The sequence below is a fragment of the Giraffa tippelskirchi genome, chromosome 3 (genome assembly GCF_054371585.1).
Source record: "Giraffa tippelskirchi isolate mGirTip1 chromosome 3, T2T-mGirTip1v1.2.pri, whole genome shotgun sequence".
Classification (NCBI taxonomy): Eukaryota; Metazoa; Chordata; class Mammalia; order Artiodactyla; family Giraffidae; genus Giraffa; species Giraffa tippelskirchi.
In genome coordinates this window covers 162551296-162573452 of record NC_137277.1, presented here as the reverse complement: position 1 = coordinate 162573452, position 22157 = coordinate 162551296, and the positions used below count along the sequence as shown (strand labels likewise).

Here is a 22157-nt window from a genome sequence, read left to right as displayed (position 1 = left end):
ATAGAACATCCCAAATAGAGAGGGACCCAGGGATTAGCAAGTACAACCTCACTTTTCCACCCGCCCACGAGCACCCATTGGAAGATGAGGACACCATCCCAGGAGGATCAAGCAATCAGAAAGTGTCAGGATGAGCCCTAGAACTGGATTGCTTCTTTCAGCCAATAAGTACTTTTTGAGCATCTACTGTTTCAGACCCAGGTCTAGACCTGTGGAAAATATCAATGAATAAAGCAATCCAAGAATTCAGAGACATGGAATGTAAGCTATATCGAGGCGGAGATGTTTTTGTCTGCATCTCTTAGCCTGGTAGGCTACAGTCCATGGGGTCACGAAGAGTTGGACACAACTGAGCGACTTCACTTTCAATTTTCCCTTTCATGCACTGGAGAAGGAAATGGCAACCCACTCCAGTATTCTTGCCTGGAGAATCCTAGGGACGGCGGAGCCTGGTGGGCTGCCGTCTAAGGGGTCGCACAGAGTCGGACACGACTGAAGCAACTTAGCAGCAGCAGCAGCAGCAGCTTCTCCCCAAGACGCACTGTTTTTATTACTTTGGAGGAAGCTTCATTTCTAGTTTTTCTGTAGATTTCATCATGAAACAAAACACACAGAGAGACTGTGGTTAATGGGAAATTTGGGGCAGTACCAGAATATAGATTTGATGGTGAAAGTGTTAGTCACTCACTCATGTCCGACTCTTTGCCACCCATGGACTGTAGCCCAACAGGCTCTGTCCATGGAGTTCTCCAGGCAAGAATACTGGAGTGGGTTACCATTCCTTTTTCTCCAGGGGATCTTCCCAACCCAGGAACCAAGCCTGGGTCCCCTAGGAAGTACATTTCCCCTCAAGGGTGCTGACCACCATATTTCTGGAAACTCCAGGATTGTCCCAATTTCGGACATGCTGCAACCCGTGACTAGGGTATCCTAAGTAACTGATGTCTTGATGGTTTGGATATGTATATCTACATCCACACTTGATTTGAAACAGTTTTGATGCTGGGAGCAGGCAGCAAAAGAGCTCTCCCTGGTAATCTAGAGCAATGGCCTCTCTTAGACACTAATGGAGCCCAACAAGGATGGTAAATCAGAAGTTTGCCTAATTCTTCCATGAAAATAGCAAATTATCTTTTTAAGATCTGGTGGGGATCAGAGGAGATAGAGAAGTCAGAGTTCATCTGGGGATTAAGAATTCTTAAGTTCTATTCTTCTTGTTTCTAATGATACCCAGGCCCATTTTTTGTTGGTGACAGATATGAATGTGCTCTGAGCCTAAAATATAAGCAAGGCAAGGAGGTCAAAAAGAAAGACAGAGCAGCACTGGAAAATATTGATGTGGCTGAAATTTACCTTCGCCTGAGATCTAATTTAAAAAAAAATATGATTCGTGCTCATTAATCTCGTGGCTGAACTGAAATTTTTATGAAATTTATCTTCAATTTTCCTTCTTTATATTGGTCTCCATTTTTTTATCCCTTTTTTGATTACTAGTTTCATTCTTAGGAAACAGAAAAGATGAAGGAATATTAAGTCCTTTCCAATTCTATTGATTCATAACTCAAGCCTTTTTTTGGTCAGACTTTCTTTAAAGCATTTGGTAATAATTGAAATCTCAAGAATCCTAACACTTAGCTGGTTTACCCTTTCACACATAGTCACAGAAATTCAAACACAGGACACCTGGTAACTCATTAACTACCTAGATAAACAGAAAATAAGAGTAAACAAATGACAATAAATTCAGAACCTTTGAAAACTCAGATATTGCTTTTCTAAGAATCTGTTCCATGTGTCTTGTGTGTGCACACATGTGCTTTTTTCAACTATAGTCATACACCTCATTTTATTGAATTTCACTTTATTGTGCTCTGTAGAGATTACATTTTTTTAAAGAAATTGAAGGTTTGTGGCAACCCTACATCGAACAAGTCTATTGGAACCATTTTCCCAATAGCTTTCCTCACTTCCTGTCTCTGTTTTAATAATTATAGCAATGTTTCAAACTTTTTTCATTATTATTGCATTTGTTACGGTGATCTGTGATCAGCAATCTCTTATGTTACTGCTATGACTCACTGAAGGCTCAGATGATGGTTAACATTTTTTAGCAATAAAGTTTTGTTTAATTAAAGCATGTACATTTTTAGACATAAAGCTATTGCACACTTATTAGACTACAATACAGTGTAAGCATAACTTTCATATGCACTGGCAACCAAAAAATTCATGTGACTCACTTTATTGTGGTATTTGCTTTATTGCAGTGGTCTGGAACTGAACCTACAATATCTCCAAGGTGTGCCTGTGTAAAGAAGCATTTTCAGAATAAGGGAGACAGGGAATCCAGGATTAATGTGATCCATCACTTTTCTATTCAAGTAGAATTGCCCTTAACCTATCCTAAATAAATAGAAGCCTCCACTATGCTAAAGGTTCTCTAAGTAATAAGATTTTACAGTCTCTCTTAGTCACCTGCTCCCAGGTCATTGCCAAAGTTCATGCTAAATGCTCTTTCACACTGCTGATGGGACTATAGGTCGATCAAACCTCTCTAGAAAACAATTTGGAAAAAATTAATTCTTAAATATGCCATCCTTCTTGATACTGTAATTTCACTTCTGTAGATGTATCCTAAGAAAATATAAAAAGTACTAACAAATATTGGATAAATAAGTAGATTTTGTATACATTTTTATTAATAGATAAAATGAAATTATAAATGCACTAAATATAGAATGTTAGTAAAACAGACTAGGCAAATCCAAATAATGGAACATTATGCAGACATATAGGAGAAGGAGGCAACAGAGGATGAGATGATTAGATAGTATCGCTGATTCAGTGGACACGAACTTGGGCAAATTGTAGGAGATGGTGAGGGACAGGGAAGCCTGGAGGGCTGCAGTCCATGGGGTTGCAAAAGTCGGACACGACTTCGCAACTGAACAACAACAAAATGCAAATGTATATATACATGGGCTTCCCAGGTGGCTCAGTGAGTAAAGAATCTGCCTGCAATGTAGGAGATGTGGGTTCAATCTCTGGGTCAGGAAGATCCCCTGGAGGAAGGCATGGCAACCTACTCCAGTATTCTAGCCTGGAGAATCCCATGGACAGAGGAACCTGGTGGGCTCCAGTCCATGGGGTCAAAAAGAGTCGGACATGACTGAGCAACTAACACACACACACAAATGTACATACACACAATCAGAAAGGTTAAACATTAAAATGAAGCACTTTCTATCTAATTTTTGTCTGAGACCTTCAAAAGCAGAGAATGAAGTAACAGGGAGTAAGTATTTCCACAACCAAAGATGCTAGGCAGCCTGGTAAGGGGGCAGTTAACATTCCCAGGACCTTCAACTAGTAGGGGATGGAAGTCAATGGATGAATGTCCCAGCCTCACAGGACCTGGAGGGACAATTCTGGGGGCATTTCAGAAGGGGAGGGATCCTCAGAAGGCCTCCAGGAGGATTGAACTCCTGTTGCCTGTGAAACAGAGATCACCTCAGTCGATCACTCTGTTTTTTTACAGTTTTCAAGCTTTCATTATTAAATGCATATATAGTCTAATTCCCAACCCAGATAATCACGATGGTGTGATCACTCACCTAGAGCCAGACATCCTGGAATGTGAAGTCAAGTGGGCCTTAGGAAGCATCACTACGAACAAAGCTAGTGGAGGTGATGGAATTCCAGTTGAACTATTTCAAATCCTAAAAGATGATGCTGTGAAAGTGCTGCACTCAATATGCCAGCAAATTTGGAAAACTCAGCAGTGGCGACAGGACTGGAAAAGGTCAGTTTTCATTCCAGTCCCAAAGAAAGGCAATGCCAAAGAATGCTCAAAACTACTGCACAATTGCACTCATCTCACACACTAGGAAAGTAATGCTCAAAATTCTCCAAGCCAGGCTTCAGCAATACATGAACCATGAACTTCCAGATGTTCAAGTTGGTTTTAGAAAAGGCAGAGGAACCAGAGATCAAATTGGCAACATCCGCTGGATCATTGAAAAAGCAGGAGAGTTCCAGGAAAACATCTTTTTCTGCTTTATTGACTATGCCAAAGCCTTTGACTATGTGGATCACAATAAACTGTGGAAAATTCTGAAAGAGATGGGAATACCAGACCATCTGACCGGTCTCTTGAGAAACCTGTATGCAGGTCAGGAAGCAACAGTTAGAACTGGACATGGAACAACAGACTGGTTCCAAATAGGAAAAGGAGTGTGTCAAGGCTGGATATTGTCACCCTGCTTATTTAACTTCTATGAAGAGTACATCATGAGAAACGCTGGGCTGGAAGAAGCACAAGCTGGAATCAAGATTGCCAGGAGAAATATCAATAACTTCAGATATGCAGATGACACCACTCTTACGGCAGAAAGTGAAGAGGAACTAAAAAGCCTCTTGATGAAAGTGAGAAAGGAGAGTGAAAAAAGTTGGCTTAAAGCTCAACGTTCAGAAAACTAAGATCATGGCATCTGGTCCCATCACTTCATGGCAAATAGATGGGGAAACAGTGGAAACAGTGTCAGGCTTTATTTTGGGGGTCTCCAAAATCACTACAGATGGTGATTGCACCATGAAATTAAAAGACTCTTGCTCCTTGGAAGGAAAGTTATGACCAACCTAGATAGCATATTAAAAAGCAGAGACATTACTTTGCCAACAAAGGTCCATCTAGTCAAGGCTATGGTTTTTCCAGTAGCCAAGTATGGATGTGAGAGTTGGACTGTGAAGAAAGCTGAGCGCCGCAGAATTGATGCTTTTGAACTGTCGTGTTGGAGAAGACTCTTGAGAGTCCCTTGGACTGCAAGAAGATCCAACCAGTCCATACTAAAGGAGATTAGTCCTGGGTGTTCATTGGAAGGACAGATGTTGAAGCTGAAACTCCAATACTTTGGCCACCTCATGCGAAGAGTTGACTCATTGGGAAAGACCCTGATGCTGGGAAGGATTGGGGGCAGGAGGGGAAGGGGACGACAGAAGATGAGATGGCTGGATGGCATCACCGACTCGATGGTCATGAGTTTGGGTAAACTCCGGGAGTTGGTGATGGACAGGGAGGCCTGGCATGCTGCAATTCATGGGGTTGCAAGGAGTCGGACACAACTGAGTGACTGAATTGACTGATAATCTAATTGGTTGCAAAGCTCTAAATAAACAAAAATGTAAAACCACTTGACAGTTAATTAAAGGAACAGCAGCTCACTCTTTACTCTCTTCCTCCTCTGTCCCATACACTCTATCTTCTCCCTCCTGTTTACTCAGATCTGTTTCCCAGAATAAAACCTGCACTCAGGTCTCTAACTCCAGCTCTATCAGTGGGTGAGTAAAATCAAGTTACCCCCTGACTTAAATGGGAAGGGAATCTAAAACAGAGAGGATATAGGTATATGTATAACTGATTGGCTTTGCTATACAGCAAAAACTAACACAACATTGTTAAGTAACTATGAAAGTGAAAGTGTTAATCGCTCAGTGTGTCCAACTCTTTACAACCCCGTGAACTGCAGCTCAACAGGCTCCTCTGTCCAGGGGTTTCCCAGACAAGAATACTGGAGTGAGTTGCCATTCTCTTCTCCAAGGGATCTTTCTTACCCAGGGATCAAACCTGGGTCTCCTGCAATGCAGGCAGATTCTTTACCATCTGAGCTGCCAGGGAAGCAACTATACTCCAATAAAACTAACTTTGAAAATAAACAAATATAAATAAATAAAATTAAGTCACCCCCAAGACATAATACACAGGAAGAATGGAGGAAGACTCTTAGAGAATGAGTTGTAAAAGGACAAATATGTCTGCACTCAAATTCTCAAGCCCATGAACTTGAATTTGGGACCAATTTCACATCTGCCAGTATGACATAAGGGATAATGCTGGACTTATTATGACCACTTTGTGTTACACAAGGCCCTGACCCTATGAAGAGACACTTAGCTTCCTTCCTCTTTTCACTAACTTAACATCTAGTTCAGGACTGGTTGGTTCTGTGCCCTCTTCCCTATTCTTACCTCTCCCAAAATGACCCTTCACAAGAACGCTAAGACTACCACCAAGACAAGTAGAAAGATGGCCCTGTGCATAAAGATATCCAAAAAGAGGCACAGGCCCATGAACATAAGGAACCAGGTACCAGGAGAGCTGGTGAACTGCTTCAGAAAAGAAAGAATGTGGTTGACGCTTAAGACCCAAAGAAGTAAGGTCCTGGAAGAGCCAGAAAATCTCCCCTGTGATGATACCTAATGGAGTGAAACACACTCTATTACCTCTGTCTCTCTGTGATTTTTTTTTCAAGTTGATGATTCAGACTGTTTCAATTGTAAAATTAAGGCAGTGGTTACTTCAATAGTACAATTGAGATCAGCAAAATCAAGGCTGGCACAAGCTCTAAACATTTGTATAAAGTCCCATTAGAATGTGGCCCTGGCCATTCACTAGTAAAGGCTCCTTTCACCCGCAAAGATTAAAATACATCCTAGATGGCCCTACAAGTGGCCCCTCACTGGTAGCCCTATCACCAGACATGACTCACAAAAGCTGTTGTGAGGTGTCAATTGTCACTATTTTTTGCTTCGTGCAGAATTTTAATCAAGAACTATCAGATGTCTTAGACACTGAACACGCTGACTGTCAAGCTCTGGGTACCAGGTAGGTAGGTCTCCCTGCACTGTTACTCTGATTCTAGACTGTAAGTTCTTGGAGGATGAGTACATGTGAACAGGGTCAGTTCTGTGTAAATCTGGCCAAAATGGTGAGTGTAGTGCATCACTGACTCAAAGGACATGAATTTGAACAAACTCTGGGGGATGGTGAAGATCAGGAAAGCCTGGCGTGCTGCAGTCCATGGGATCGCAACGAGTCAGACACAACTTAGTGACTGAAGAACAAATGCAACCAACTGATACCCGAATGAAGCAGAGAAGGCTACTGACCTCCTTGGCTTTTGCCTTTTCCTCCAGGCAACACCAGTGTATACAAACCATATTACTACAACATACTATCACTAGGTATAGCATTTTACTACAACATACTACCACAAGAGATACTCCAGCATATTCCTACAACTTACTATCACAAGATACATTTACATCAAGTGACAAAAACTACAAAATATTGCTATAGCATAGCACTGCAAGATATATTTGTGTCTAATGGCGTAACCATAACATATTATTGGAAGATGCCATGGGACCTAAGGACACCAACCATAACATCTTCAATCACCATCTCTTCCCACAGCACACTAGGACCAAATGTGATCACCTCAGAGGAAAATCAGACATCAAAGGAACCCTTGTTTCATTGGGAACAAGAAACTCATTCACATTTAGGAAATAGGACAAAACCCTGGGGCCTAAGTCAGCAGTTCCTGTCTCCTTTCCCAGTTTCTGCATCTTTCACGTTCCAGAGTTAGAAGAATTAAGTTTTGAGGTCTCAACCTTATAGATTAACTAAAGCCTTTCTGGTCTGTGATTTTTTAAGATTGCATTTATGATCCTTGGGGGGAGGCAAGGTGTGCTTCCCAGAATTTGTGCAGGTTAATAGTAATGAGTAAGGAGGAAGGAGATGACCTAGTACACAAGGTTCAGGCTCATTTACACAAGGGATTCTACCCAGCTATCAGAATTATTTGATTCCAAAGAGCCCCAAAACTACATGGCATCTAAAGTACACTATTGCAAGAAGCTTGAGAAAGCTATCCATTAAAAAGTTCCAGAGTAAAGTAAGTCAGAAAGAGAAAAACATATGTTATATACTAATGCAAATGTAAAGAATCTAGAAAGATGGTATAGATGAGGTAGCTTGCAAGGCAGGAATAGAGACACAGACATAGAGAACAGATGTGTGGACACAGTGGGGAAGGGGAGGGTGAGACGAATTGGGAGATTAGGATTGACATATATACACTGAGTGCATGCCAAGTCACTTCAGTTGTGTCCGACTCTTTGAAACCCTATGGACCCTAGCCGAGCAGGCTCCTCTGTCCACAGGATTCAACACACAAGAATACTGGAGTGGGTTGCCATGCCCTCCTCCAGGGGATCTTCCTGACCAAGGGATCAAACATGCATCTGTTGCATCTCCTGCATTGGCAGGCAGGTTCTTTACCACTAGTGCCACCTGGGAAGCCCATATATACATTACCATGTGTAAAACAGATAGCTAGTGGGAAGCTGCTGTATAGCACAGGGAGCTCAGCTTGGTACTCTGGGATGATCCAGAGGGGAGGGGTGGGGAGGGGGAGAGGTTTGTATACATATAGCTGATTCACTTCATTGTACAGCAGAAACTAGCACAACATTGTGAAGAAATCACACACATAAAAATAAAAAATAAGTATACTTTTAAAAAGTTCCAAATACACATATCCCATTCTAAGACCGTGTTATGTTTTTGCCCTTCCCTGTGTTTACAATTTGTTTCATGTTTACATGATATGGGTCTGTTTCTAGAAAAATGGGCATCTTCATAACTAATTACCAAGTGAAACTAGAAGTATGAGCTGATGCTGATCTGGTTACAAGCTTTCTGGTTGTTGTACCCTCCAGCCCAGCCAGGTTAGAAGATCCGTCAAACAAAGAGTAGGCTCTTTTCATAGCAGAAACCATCACAACCTATCCTAAACCACAGCCCAAACACACATTTCATTAGCAAATCTCTTAAACAGGAACAAAGGGGAAAACTACATCTTTCCTCCTGACTCACTTGGTTATGCCTCTATTCATCACATTCCACTTGCTCTATAACATTAAAAAAAGGGGGGGGGAGGCAGTTTTCCAGATTGCCACAGGTACTCTCCAGCTAAATAAAACACCATTTGCCAGTGAAAGGAGAGAAAGTTTATTTAGAGACCCTGGGGCAGAGAGGAGGAGTCAATGATGATGATGGTGGTCTTGGGCTTGAAATGAAAGAGGTTTTTCTTCTTGCCAGCCTTGAAAGAAATCATGACATCGAAAGACACAGGTTCAATCATCTTCTTCAACCAGAGCAATAGCATATGTAGTTGACTAAGAGACAAGAATGAGAAAATTTAAGAATTGTACTCATGTATACTCAGTTACACCATTCGTTTTTCATATAAGGACCTCCCCAGTCAGATTGCCAGAGATTCCATCAGACATAAGGTTCTTAACAGTTGGAGAAGCCTACCTTCAACAGTAGGCCTGGAGGTAATGGGCAAGATTAGGAGGAGGCTCTACAGCATAAAAAGGAAGAGCAATGAGCACATAAAGTCTGGTTCTTTGCAGGACTGTTGAGGAATCGAGGTTGGAGGGAGACAGGGGGAGGAGTGTGTGTTGAGTGGAGGAGAGAAGAATGCTAGGGAAGAGTTGAAGAATTTGGCGGAGATGAATGGAGAGCTCCGCTTTGATAAGGACTTGACATTTTGGAACACCTGTCAAGCTAGGATGATAATTCTCATTATCTGAGAGTCCCCTTCCTTTCTCAGAAAATGTCATCAGTACCTTGGCTTCTTGATTTTTTCATGACATAACTTCTTTGCTTTCTGTCTCTGTGGTAAGTCCTTCCGATGGCATCCTGAACCCTTAAATCTATGAGATTTCACCATCCTCTTACATTTCTCAACTCTGGCCAGCAGTGGGTTTCTTGTTGAAACAGCAGCCTCAGTCAGCTCCCCCTCCCCCACCCCATGTCTATTTGTCCAAAGCAGCCCACTCATCGCTCCCTTTTATATATAGAGACATGTAGCCATGACATGGGCCCTCTTGGTAAAAGGACCTGTGATTGATGATTGTCACAATGGCTGAGACTTAACATGAGAGCTTGGTTGGATTTGGGGGAATACTGAGACATTTGGATAAAATCAAGAAAGTACCTATTAGGACTGCTAGAATCAGCTGGTTGCACATCAGTATAGCCCATAGGAACCACCCTGAAAGATACAAACCAACTAAAATTCTCCCTGCCTCGTAGACACAAGTCTAGCATCATCAAAGCCTCCATTTGCTGGCACATTTAGATATGCATTCTTAGTTCCATCTCCTCATTTCTAGAAACAGCTCTTAAGTGAAGACCTCAATGATATGGAATTTGTAATGAATCTATTAAATTATAATTGATGTACAACAAAGCTGTACATATTTCAAGTGTTCAATTTGGTAAGTTTTAACATATCACCACAAATCAAAATAGTGAGCATATCCTACACTCACAAAAGCTTCTCTTCGCACCTATGTAATCTCTCCCTCCAGCCCTTTCCTGGCCCCCATTCAAATTCCCAACAATGTGGAATTCAAGGCCTTGGTCCAACTCATCTTTTTCATCTACTATCCCTGCCCCATCCCCCAGAAATTCACAGAGATACAACTCCAACCTCAAGAAATTCAATGTCTGAGAAGAAATGCATAGAAGTAAAAAATCCTGGACAGAATCTGGTAAATGATACAGAATGTATTCAAAAGATGAATAATGGGAGTTTACTGAAGAAACAATCATATAATTGGAGGAGCTTTATTTTAAGTTTTTAAAGTTCCCTAGGAATTTAATAGATTGAAATGCTAGAAAAAAATAACAGTGCAAGTAAGACATTGAATTTCCCACAAACATCTATACTTTTTATACTTTTTAAATAACCCAATTTGACCAGAACAAGCAGAAGGAAAGAATAAAAGACAAGTTAAAAAGTGAAGTTGGGATTGGGAGGGCTGATATGAAAACTTAAAAAGGAACCAGACCTTGTAGACAGGAAGAAGTTCCGCATACATTCTGAACAGAAGAATGACATGATGAGCCTTGCTTTAGAAAGACTAAATAGTTTAGGTACCCTTGCTTGAGGGTAATAGTTTGCATAAATAAACTCAGGAGGTGATGATGGAGACATTACCAAAGAGACTCCGTTCATTCTGGGGCACCTGTCATGGCCTCAGTGAGAAGCAGGCCGTTTATAAGTATTCATCAAGCCCCTATTATTAATAAAACATTTGACCAGCTCTCCTGGACTATAAAGATAAATGAGATAGGGATAGTTCAATGTGTTACCTGGAATTTTACCATAAGAAGTGCCTTAAATCAGGAGGGACAAGGGGGGCTTCAAGAGAACAGGACCTGTGCAGTCACAAACAATCTTTTCCCCAGGGGGCCTCAGGCTTGGTTTATGCGCTGCTGTCACCACCTTGAAGTTATTTTTTTAACAAAAGCTCAACATATTCATCTTACACTGGGCCCCATATATAGCTGGTTCTGGGGAGACTTGACTGACACAAAAGTAAGCCAGGCCAAACCGTAGCTAAAGGGGTTACAAAATCATAAAGGAAAACATGGAAAATTGGCCTTGTATGCCCACCTGAGGAAATTCTGAGACTCTCATACCCTAACCAGGGACCTTTACAACTTTAGTTTTGTCTCTGCTTCCTTGCAGCATGAAGAAAGTACCATCATCACTACTGGAGAGCAGTGGTCTGCTGAGGAAACAAACACTTCTGCATGGAGACACTGTCCTCAGCAGAACTCTAGGGCATCTCAGCAGTATAGCCTTCCACATTTCCTCCCAGAACAGCAATAAGGATGTCCAGCATTTGGAATTTACTGACCAATAAAATATGATCACTGCAACATTTGACAAATCTGGCTCTTTCTTTGGTCCTTACTGAAAAAAGAAGACTTCGTTTTAAAGATTTCACTAGGCAGGTTTTCCCTGCTAGTATAGGGTGTGTGGAGGGCAAAGTGTTGCTGAGACTTTGTGCTTTGGACCTAAGAATTCTAGTATTCTAGGGAATAGCAAGGGAGCTACTTTTTTCCTTTTCTCTGGTATAAACATAAAGCTAGCTCTCCAAATACGAGAATTCTGCCCAAAATAACAGTGAGGAAAGCAAATAGGCAATAATACTGCCAAGCAACACTTCTTTGTCAGTTCCATTTTTTAAGAGCCTAAAGAGGCAAAATGAACTTAGGCTTCCAACCTATCTCATCTTCTTCACCCTCAATTGATCACTTCTGAGAATAGGAAGTAGAGTTTTAGCAAATCAAGTCTAAGAGATACGACTGGATGGTGAGGGTCTCTCTTGGTCCAACCTTGATCAGTAGAGTTATAATAGTCATTTGTGTTCAAAAATAATCCATCAATATTGAGTGCCTCCTCTGGTCAGTGTACCCTTCAGCAGCATGTTGGTCATAATGCTTTGAAGTCATCAATTATGAAGGCATTGACCCTCAGTGTGGCAACTTGAGCCTGTCTTTCTGGTCCCCTTTTGGCGACAGCTCTTCCCCCCTTTCACAGGGCCAAATGTCCTCAAACTCAATGACAGGATGGCCTTTGGCAGGTAGAATGATTGCAAGAGAGCAAGAGTCTCTGGCACATGGCTCCCAGAATATGAAGGGAGAATTCAAATAGAGAAAAAGTACAGGAAAAAAGAGGCCTGAAATCTCTCTACAGTGTGTCTCACGGAACAGTGGCAAGAAGCCTGGACTGGGGATTAGGAGATCTGGGCTTGAGATCCAACTTTGCCTATAATTTGTAACTTTGGCCAAACTACCCTTCATCCCCAGACCTATTTATTATGCAATTGTTCTCTAGAAACCCTTGCAACTCAAAATTCCTTACTCCAGTTGTTAAGTGGATTAAAATTCATTCGCTCCTAAGGACCATATGAGGCCAAAAGATTTAACATGCATGACATTTTCACACCATATCACACCCTTTCTAAACCCTAGGGTGCAGCTTTATTTTTGTCTTATGGGTGCAGGGCACTCTATTCTCAGTATCTTTTGGGAAGGGGCAACTTCTTCACTCTTTTATAGCCAGGGATTAAAGTCAGTGTGGGTAAGGAAGTAATTAATGTAAAAACATTATTTGGAGCCTTCTGAAGCATAAAGTTTGGATTTTCTTTGTATAGTACTGAACCATGTGACCGTAGGGTTGGTGGTGGCAAAAGAAATTCTCAAATAATTTTTCATAAGTCCAAAAATAACAACAACAAAAACTAATGATGTTCTCTCCAAACAAGAATTTTTAATTTGTCCAGAGGAATTCCAAATTCACACCTTGCCTCTTAAGAAGAGTTCACTACTTTTCCCCAGTTCTCCTCCTATCTTCATAATTAGATTCCTTCATTCTGATTCTATTATAGCAGCACAGGTGGGAGGGAAAAGGCCAAGGGAGCAGAGAGGCAAGATCAAATCTATTTCTAAGGCAAGTAGAGAAGGCAGTATGGAGCAGTGGGTAGTCATTGGCTTGAAAATCAGCAATCTGAGTCTAGCCATGGCTCTTTAATTGCCCAGGTTCTGCCCTTAAACAAGCTTCTTTGCTTCCCAAAGAGGGAAGGTGGCTCCAGTTGAACCCCCAGAATCATTTCTCTTCTAATATGCTTCCCATCTTTTAGCTGCCTGATTTCTCTATTCCTGAAAACAGAAATTTCTTATGGGAAAAGAGTTTGGGGATGCAGTCAGAAAAGATGAGAGAGGAGCCTGAAGAAAATATGGGGGAAAAAATTCTGACAAATCTTCACACAGAATGCATACCATCCTCAGAGCCAAAACACCCCCTTGTTTCCCATACTGGATGGGAAGAGGTAAATGGAATTGAGGTCCCTCCTTCCTTTTTCCCTGAAAATCACCCCTTGGCCTTGAGCTCTGGTTTCTCTGCATTTCCTAGTGGAGATACGAGTTCTGGGCTCAGAGAGCTCGGCCCCTTGGTAAGACCCCTCTCTCAGCATCTTTCCCCCTCTTCAGCCCACCATGAGCCCCCTTTGCCTGCTTGAACAGCAGTAGCAACAGCAGCAAAAACAGAGAAGACAGGGAGTACATGCGAACAGAGTGGAAGGTCCCTACTTCCCAGCTGAGGTCAACATCTGCAGAGATTAAGTTTCAGACAGGGGTTCAGACTGAGTCACCAACATGTGTAAGGACTGTCATAACTTTTTCATGTTCCCTTTAATGAGCCCCAATTTCTGGGCTGCTGGGAAGTTCCAGCCCTAGGAAGGCATCCATTGAACTTCCAGGAAAAATAATGGCATGAGTTTGAATTGAAGAGGTGAGATGGGACCCAACTAGAAGTCTGATTTCCAAAACAGTGATAACCAAAGTCTGCCCCTTCCTAACCTAAGAAGGGGGCCAGCAGGAGTGCCAGCCTCTAAGACCTTCCCTGCAGTGCCAATTTGCCATCTTTCTAGGAGATCAGTCAGTTCAGTTGCTCAGTCATGTCCAACTCTTTGTGACCCAGTGGACTGCAGCATGCCAGGCTTCCCTGTTCTACGTTCTAGGAGATAAAGACACCATTTTGCCCATCCACCTGTTCTGGGCAAGATAACACTCAGCTCCAAAATAGGAGGAACTGATAGCTCCTCTAAAAAGGCCAGGAATTTAGCTCCCTCTCCATGTTCCTATAGCTATTAGGAAACATCTGTTTCCTTAAAGAGAAACAAAACCAAGACCCAGTAGAAAACTGAGATATGGAGGAAATAGGTTTATTGAGGGTATCTCTGCTGCTCCTGTGCTAGGTTATTTGAAGTAGCTCATGTAGTATTTTGGTCATCTGATGTGCACAGGCGACTCATTGGAAAAGTCCTTGATGCTGGGAAAGATTGAGGGCAGAAGGGAAAAAGGGCATCAGAGGATGAGATGACTGGATGGCATCACCGATGCAAAGAGCATGAACTTGGGAGAACTCCAAGAGATGGTGAGGGAGAGGGAGGCCTGGCGTGCTGCAGTCCATGGGGTCACAAAGAGTCAGACACAACTGAGCGACTAAGCACACAACAACATGTAGCCAGTCAGTGCCTCAGTTTCTTCATACAAAAGGAAAAATGAAAGGGAGAGAGCAGACGATGAGGAGACAGCAGACTGGATTAATGAATGGCTCTCAGTAAAGTCCATCCCCAGGTCCACTACGAGTCAGGGGCAAATTCACTGTGCTCTACCTCAATTGCCATTGGCCCAAACAACACTGGGGGAGAAAGAGAAAGAGAAAGCAGAGATAGATAGCAGGACCCAGTGCTCACCCCAGCTTGGAGATCTGACACAGAGGCCAACCCAAACACCCCCAAAGCCACACCACTCTCTGGCTTGTGAATTGCCTCCCCTGATACTGGACTTTCTGCTGCTGGAGTTTCTCAGCATGGGTGTCTGAAACCAAAATGTTTCCTTAGCCTTATGCAAAGGGGACTTCTCTGTTTTTACATCCATTCTTAGGTCTGGCTGCTTTCTTCTCGTGATCTCAGCTTCTCCTTGGCAGACTGGGTCTTTAGGAGATGGGAAAGATTGGATGAGAGAAATATTATCCAGTCTCCAGGACCATCAAGAAACTGCTTCCTAAAGTAAAGAGGCTAGGTTCCTCTGCAAACATGTTCACCAGCAGGGCCAGGGCCTGAGAGGCCAGCACAGAGCATCTGAATGCCTGTTATTGGGACAGTGTCCTTTTTCCCTTCCTTCTCTAGAAATGTTTCCATTTAGTATACAAAGTCACTTAATGTTGTACTGTCCATGCTCATAACACAAAAGTTGCTGGAATGAACAAGTGTTTATGATTACGTACTATGGACCGTGTCAGTCCCTGTGGGAAATGCAGTCGAATAAAAAATATAGTCCCTAACTACCTGTGGTGCTGGAGAAGACTCTGGGGAGTCCTTTGGACTACAAGGAGATCAAACCAGTCAATGCCAAAGGAAGTCAATCCTGACTATTCATTGGAAGGACTGATGCTGAAGCTGAAGCTCCAATATTTTGGGCACCTGATTTGAAGAGCCAGCTCATTGGAAAAGACCATGATACTGGGAAAGATGGAAGGCAAAAGGAGAAGGGGGCAGCAGAGGATGAGATGTTTAGACGACATCACTGACCCAATGGATATGAATGTGAGCAAACTCTGGGAGATAGTGGAGAACTGAGGAGACTGGTGTGCTGCAGTCCATTGGGTCGCAGAGTCAGACATGACTTAGCGACTGAACAACAATAACAAACTACTACGAGCCTACCACAAAAATCAGCTCAGCTCAGAGATCATTTAATCCAACCAGCTTATTTATAAAATACGAGAGCTGAAGTCCAGAGAAATGATGTTTGTGGCACAATCCAGGCTATATACAAGACACATTAGCTTCTGTTCAGGCCACACTCACATACATGACACAACAGTGTGGGCACACAACAAGGTTTCAAACAATTAGAGTTATTTTTCTAGACTGAGGACATTATAGGACCATAGACTATGAACAAATTTCAAAAGACAACGAAAATTTGGAGTCAGGGAAGTCTTCCTTGGAGAACATGGGACAAAATGGGGAGGGGAGGATGGGAATCAGACGGTCAGGAAAATAAGACTTTTTGATTCAGCCAAGATTCCACAAATCCTTATTGGGCTCCTACCCTGTGACTGGACTGTTCAATGCTCTGGAAATATACAGCAGTGAACATAATTTTCAGATTCCTGCTTTCATGGAGCTTGTTTGTAAGAAGATCAGCTAAGCCAGAGTAGACAGAAAGGTTCCCAAGATACAAGGAGGCAAGGTAGCAGCCTGTTTCATAGAGCTCTATTCACTCCTCTGAGTGAATAAAAGTGTCCAACAGAAGGTCTCCAGAGAGAACTGTCTAGAAACAGCAAAAGTGGAAGGTGTCACTTATAATGGCTGTTCAAGGAAGCTGTGTTTTACAACATAATTTGCCACCTTATCTACAGACATTAGAAATACAGAGAGTGGGCCTTAAACTTTATTTTATCTTCCATTCAATCAGTGTTTGCTAAAAATCTCCCACGTGCAAAGTGCTTGGTTCTTAAATGAAGCTGATAGCAGGGGAGAGAGAAGGAGGGACAGAATGTATAGTTATCAAGCTCTATTGAGAGTTTTTTCAAAAGGACTCAATATAAGGTATAAAGGAGAAAAAAGAAAAGGTTGAATGATGAGTCCATTATTAGGGAATTTGGAGATAGTGGATATCTGCTGCTCAGACTTTTACTCTGAGCTCAAGACCCATATACACAGCAATCATTCAGTATCTCTATCTGGAACTCTCAAAAGCACCTCAAACCCAAATGTCTTAGACCAAAATCATGATCATCACTGCCCTCTTACTTGGCCTTTATCCTAGTGTGTAACTCTAACATCTAGATAGCTGCATCACACAGAAGAAAAAAAATCCACACCTTTGACACCCTTTGCTCTCACCAACCAAATCCAATCCATCACCAAGTCTTTGTCTCCTATCTACATTACATCCTAATCAACACCCACTGGGCCAGGCTTAAAATAGCTTTTCATTCTCAAATATTTCTGTCCTGAACTCCCACTGTTGGTAATAGCCCTTCCTTTTATTCACTTCCCTATCAATCCATCCCCCAATCTAATCTTATCACATCATCCTCTTAAACATTTTTCTGTGGCTTCCCAAAGTAGTTGAGCTTGTCTGGTATCTGCCCCTCTCTCCAATCTCAGTTCACACCATACTGAGAAGCAATTATTCACTGATTAGTGTAGATGTCTGATGAATAGCTTTCTCTCCCACTAGGCTGAAAGTTCTGTGAACACAGAGTCTAGGTCTGTTCTTACCCACTACTATTTTCACAGCACCTAAGCGCATGGCACATACAATATGGTCAATAAATATTTGTGCGTTGAATGTTTTTTCTTTTTTTAACTATTTTTTTTAATTGAAGGATAATTGCTTTACAGAATTTTGTTGTTTTTTGTTAAATCTCAACGTGAATCAGCCATAGGTATACACATATCCCCTCCCTTTTGAACCTCCCTCCCATCTCCCTCCCCATCCCACCCCCCTAGGTTGATACAGAGCCCCTGTTTGAGTTTCCTGAGCCATACAGCAAATTCCCATTGGCTATCTATTTTACATATGGTAATGTAAGTTTCCATGTTACTCTTTCCATACATCTCACCCTCTCCTCCCCTCTCTCCATGTCCATAAATGTATTCTCTATGTCTGTTTCTCCACTGCTACCCATGCACATATTTGGGCATTGAATTTTGTTTAATGGTTGAGTCAATGGTTCTCAATCAGCAGTGATTTTTGGCCCTCTCCCCCAGGGAATGTTTGGAAACATTTTTGGTTGTCACAGCTATAGGGTTTCTACTGGCATCTAATTGGTACAGGCTGGGAATGCTGCCAAAGGTCATACAGCGCACAAGACAATGTGAAAATTAGTAAAAGAAAACCTCAACTAAGATTGGAGTTGAAAGGACCCATAGAGGGAGCTCTCACACCCTATCACTTATGGTCAAATACCCCCAAAAGGAAGATATTAGTTACTGACCCCAACAGGAAGACATCAGGTACTAACCCCCAACAGGAAGTGCAACTACTCTGCTACCCCAGCAAGAGGATGGAAGACTTCCATCGCCCAGCAACAAGCCCAGCCAATGAAAAGGGCCTCAGCTTAGCCAATGAGAAGACTTCATCACCTGAAGTTTTACTTTCTTCCAACGAACCCTCATTATTTCCTTACTGATGACTTCCTTTCCTTGTCCAGCTCTCCCCACTATAAAAGCCTTCCATGTGGTGTACCCCTGGGAGTATCTCTCTGTCCACCAGGTGAGATGCTGCCTGATTCATGAATCATTTAATAAAGCTAATTAGATCTTCAAGTTTACTCAGTGAAATTTTGTTTTTTAACAATGATAGTCCCACATACTTAGCCCACAGTGTCAGCAGTGCTCAGGTTGAGAAAATTTGATTTAGATGAAAGAGAAAGAATATTTATGTTTTAGTCATACTGAATTGGATTTCCTAGAGTCAAGTCCTTATAGACAAACATTTGTCATTTCCCAATGCCATCAGAGAGACTTAAATATGATGCAAATACACACCAACTATTAAATTTCCTACAGGCAGGAGATAGCTCTTTTTAATGCCTCTTGTACTCTCCAGGTGCCCAACACAGGGCTGGAATCTAGGTACTCAATAACACCTATCTGGAAAAGCACATTTATCATTAAAAAAAAAAAAAAAAGACTACAACATTGAGGGCAGCCTTGAGCTGCATTAGAGGGATCACCTAACTTCACTTATATTACCCAAGTGTAACAAAGCCTAGTGACATCACAATGGAGCCCTGCCCATCTGCTAAGCCCCGCCCTCTTCAGTCATAATGGCTAAGGCCTTAAATACCCAGACTCTGGCCCCCCAGTCCTGCAAAGCCCCTCATCTTGGCAGAAAGTACAATGTCGACCAGCCGCAAATTAAAGAGTCATGGCATGAGGAGGGGCAAGAACAGAACTCCTCACAAAGGAGTCAAGAGAGGTGGCAGCAAAAGAAAATACCGGAAGAGCAGCCTGAAGAGTAGAAAACGGTGTGATGATGGTGAGTGAGGGGTGAGTGGGAGAGCAGTCTAACAGGGGGGACCTTGTTGTCCTGAGGGACTTTCTTCTTGGAGTTAGCTCTCATAGGACCCTGAAACCTCAAGCCTGAGAATTTCATTCTCAACTAGGTTCCCGTTTGGGCAGGAAGAGGATGAATGGGGTTCATGAATCTTCAGTGAATGTTCTAACTGGTGTTCCTGTCGCATACTTGTCCTCTCCCTACAGCCAATCGCAATTTCCGCTCCCACTTGTGACTCCACCAGTGGGCTCTGCCCTGGTGGACTTTAAACGACACCAGGCAGCAACAGAACAGAAGGGGGACTGCCAAGAAGACCTGAAATTAGACCAAAGCCAGAGAAGAACTTATCATGTGGATAAAACGCCAATCATGACAAAATGACGAATGTATATGTTGGCTGTTTCTCCCCAACATCTCAATAAAAATTTTGAAAGCTGAATTTCAGTGTCGTTTGATCTTTTGGTTGGAAAATGGGTTCCTGAGCTGGGCAGGCTTAGGGGGAAGAATTAGCAGGTATGAAACCTTATGAAACTATTAAATAAACCATTAAATGCGATTTGGATGATATCTGTGTAATTTGTATTTAACTACTCTCTCATCTGTGCACACTCTGACCATACACCATCACCATATATAGGTCTTAGTGGTTTCAATGTACTGTCTTCCTCCCTATCAGAGTGCCAGTTATGAGCCAAAGGTGGCAAGCTGGTTTTGTCAAGAGGCTTAAAACCATGATCTCCTAAACTCAAACCATGGTATAAACTTTCTCCCTCAGTGTTTCTAATCTGATTGTGTAGGCATGATCAGCAGGTGTTTAAAGATGGGGACACGTTCTAGGCAGAGGACAACATGGGTCTGAGATGGAGCTAGGCTGGGTTTCAAATGGACAAGATTGGAGGCAGTATGGCAGGGATACTGCCTGGAAGATTATAAATTCAAGCCAGATGGTGTGACTCTGATGTCATAAGTGAAACTCAGTCTGGGTGGACCTTACTCACAAGGAAGAACTGTCCTTCGCTGTCACCCTCACTTTACCTTGATTTTGGGTTCTTATACGATTATGTTGTCTCCAGCCAGGGATCTGACACCTCCTCTCAGCATCCACCACTCAGGAGGGGGCAATATTTTTTTTAATGAGTGCTTCCTGTTGCCTCAGAGGCAGTACCAGGGCAGCACAGAGAGGAACTGAGACTCATTAAACCAAGCCACCCACAGAACCAAGCCACCCACTTGGATTCTGGGGAAGCAACTGGAAGAGGATATAAGCTGGAAGGGATGAGAGGAGCATGAAGTCATTCATGAAGTTTCCTACGTGGATCGGGGCGAGGGAGGGGGGTGTGCTGTGAGATGAAGGACCAGGCCAGGGGACAAAGGCGAGAAAAGGGAGCCTCTTTCTCTGCAGAGCTCCGCACATTTTCAATGAGACCATTGACTTAGAGCCACAAGGAGGTGTAGGTACTGGGATGTGGGGATGGGAATAAATGCTGCACCTGTGGGTCAGATTCTAGCGGTGCAGCAGGAAAGGATGAGAAAAGCTCAGGTCAGGACGAGAGTAAAGATGGTCCAGGTTGCCCTGCCTTTCCTCCTAGCCCTAGAGAATGCTCACACTGCTCCTGAGCTAAGTCAGCATCAGGCACCCAGACTCTTCAAAACTCATCAAACTTGTGCTTCCCTCCGAATGTTTTCAGTTTCCATTTTTATAAAGAGGCAATAGAAAAAATACTCCCTTCACAACCCTCCTCTTGTACAGTTTTACCTTTTAAATATTCCTTTGTCCCTCTTTTTCGAACCAGACTCAGACTCAGATGATTCCCAAATAGATGTTTGTCCACAGCGTGACCCCACAAAGCTCAACTGAAATCCCTAATCAGAAACGAGCAGTTCTCACATTCTCTTGGGTCCTTTGGGAGCTTCTCTGCCTCCATGTAAAGAAAGCCAAAAGCTCCTTGCAAACACACAAAATCCAGTTATTTTAATGTCAAGCTTTTGCTGCTCTGGCAATAAATTCTTCTCATTCATCAGCCATCAGGGAGTGCAGCCAGTTAGAATTCCCACATGGGGCCGAAATAGCGAGGCCTTTATATCCCCGCCTGCCCAGCAGGCTGCTCAGGAAAGGGTGACCTCAGGCCAGGCATTCCTCTGTGCCGAGGCAGACCCTGAAGTCAGGAGGCTGTTTGTGGGACCTCATGCAACACGGTTTGGACCACACGTCTTTGTCTCTTCCGCTGGCTTTCTGATAACCTGCATGCCTTCCCACCTCCTTCCCCTCACCTTTTGCCCCTGCCACTCCCTGCTCAGACTGTGTCCCGGGAGCCTTTAAATGCTTTCACGCACAGCTCAGCCCTCGCTCCGTGCTCCCTGCTTTGCCTTTTCTCTGCCATCTTTCCGATCGCCAAGATGCACAAAAACAACCTAGGGAAGAGTCAATAGAACAGCAAAACAGCGTGAAATGTGCCTCCCTCAAGAAACTTATTATTTCTTATACAGGAATATTATTTCACATGTTAACCATGGAAATATTATTCCCAGGTCCATCAGGATCCCTTCAGGAAAGCAGATCCTGGAAGGAACTCAAATGAAGAGACTTCACTCAAACGAAGAGGATTCACAGAGACAAGATCTCTAGAGCCTGGCAATGATGGCTCTGCAGAGGCAAAGGGATGAAACAGTGTTGCAGGAGCCCTGTGAGATTCAAAGCTGTGTGTTTGGTCAAGGGGGTGGCAGATGGACCTCTGGGTAAAGACAGCACTGGGGCGGGGCACAGCCACTGCTCATCAGTAGTACCCTAATGTTTCTCTTTCTCAACCAAAAGGCAGCAGGTTAAGGACCGCATGTGATGCAGGCCATCAAAGGGCAGAGGATGATG

General features: G+C 42.9%; 1 protein-coding gene and 2 long non-coding RNA genes across 3 annotated transcripts; 2 read left to right on the top strand and 1 right to left on the bottom strand.

The window, feature by feature from the left end:
* Positions 1–5978: 5978 nt before the first annotated feature.
* LOC145541554 (uncharacterized) lies at positions 5979–11584 on the top strand. The gene is made up of 2 exons (XR_014079108.1): positions 5979–6661; positions 11391–11584. It is a non-coding gene; the product is annotated as an uncharacterized LOC145541554 (long non-coding RNA).
* LOC145541553 (uncharacterized) lies at positions 8831–9676 on the bottom strand. Its single transcript, XR_014079107.1, has 2 exons — positions 9478–9676; positions 8831–9021 (listed from the first exon to the last, which is right to left on the bottom strand). It is a non-coding gene; the product is annotated as an uncharacterized LOC145541553 (long non-coding RNA).
* Positions 11585–19104: 7520 nt separating the features above from the next.
* On the top strand, positions 19105–19730 carry TNP1 (transition protein 1). Its single transcript, XM_081578236.1, has 2 exons — positions 19105–19273; positions 19498–19730. Exons 1-2 carry the CDS (start codon positions 19135–19137, stop codon positions 19524–19526), a joined length of 168 nt encoding a protein of 55 aa, XP_081434362.1. The 5' UTR covers positions 19105–19134; the 3' UTR covers positions 19527–19730.
* Positions 19731–22157: the final 2427 nt, after the last annotated feature.

What these genes read in the sequence shown, in the direction of transcription:
- TNP1 (XM_081578236.1), top strand. Translation starts at nt 19,135, where the DNA reads ATGTCGACCAGCCGCAAATTAAAGAGTCATGGCATGAGGAGGGGCAAG. An exon ending in TAGAAAACGGTGTGATGATG is followed by an intron (nt 19,274 to 19,497) that starts GTGAGTGAGGGG and finishes CTCTCCCTACAG; the next exon opens with CCAATCGCAATTTCCGCTCC.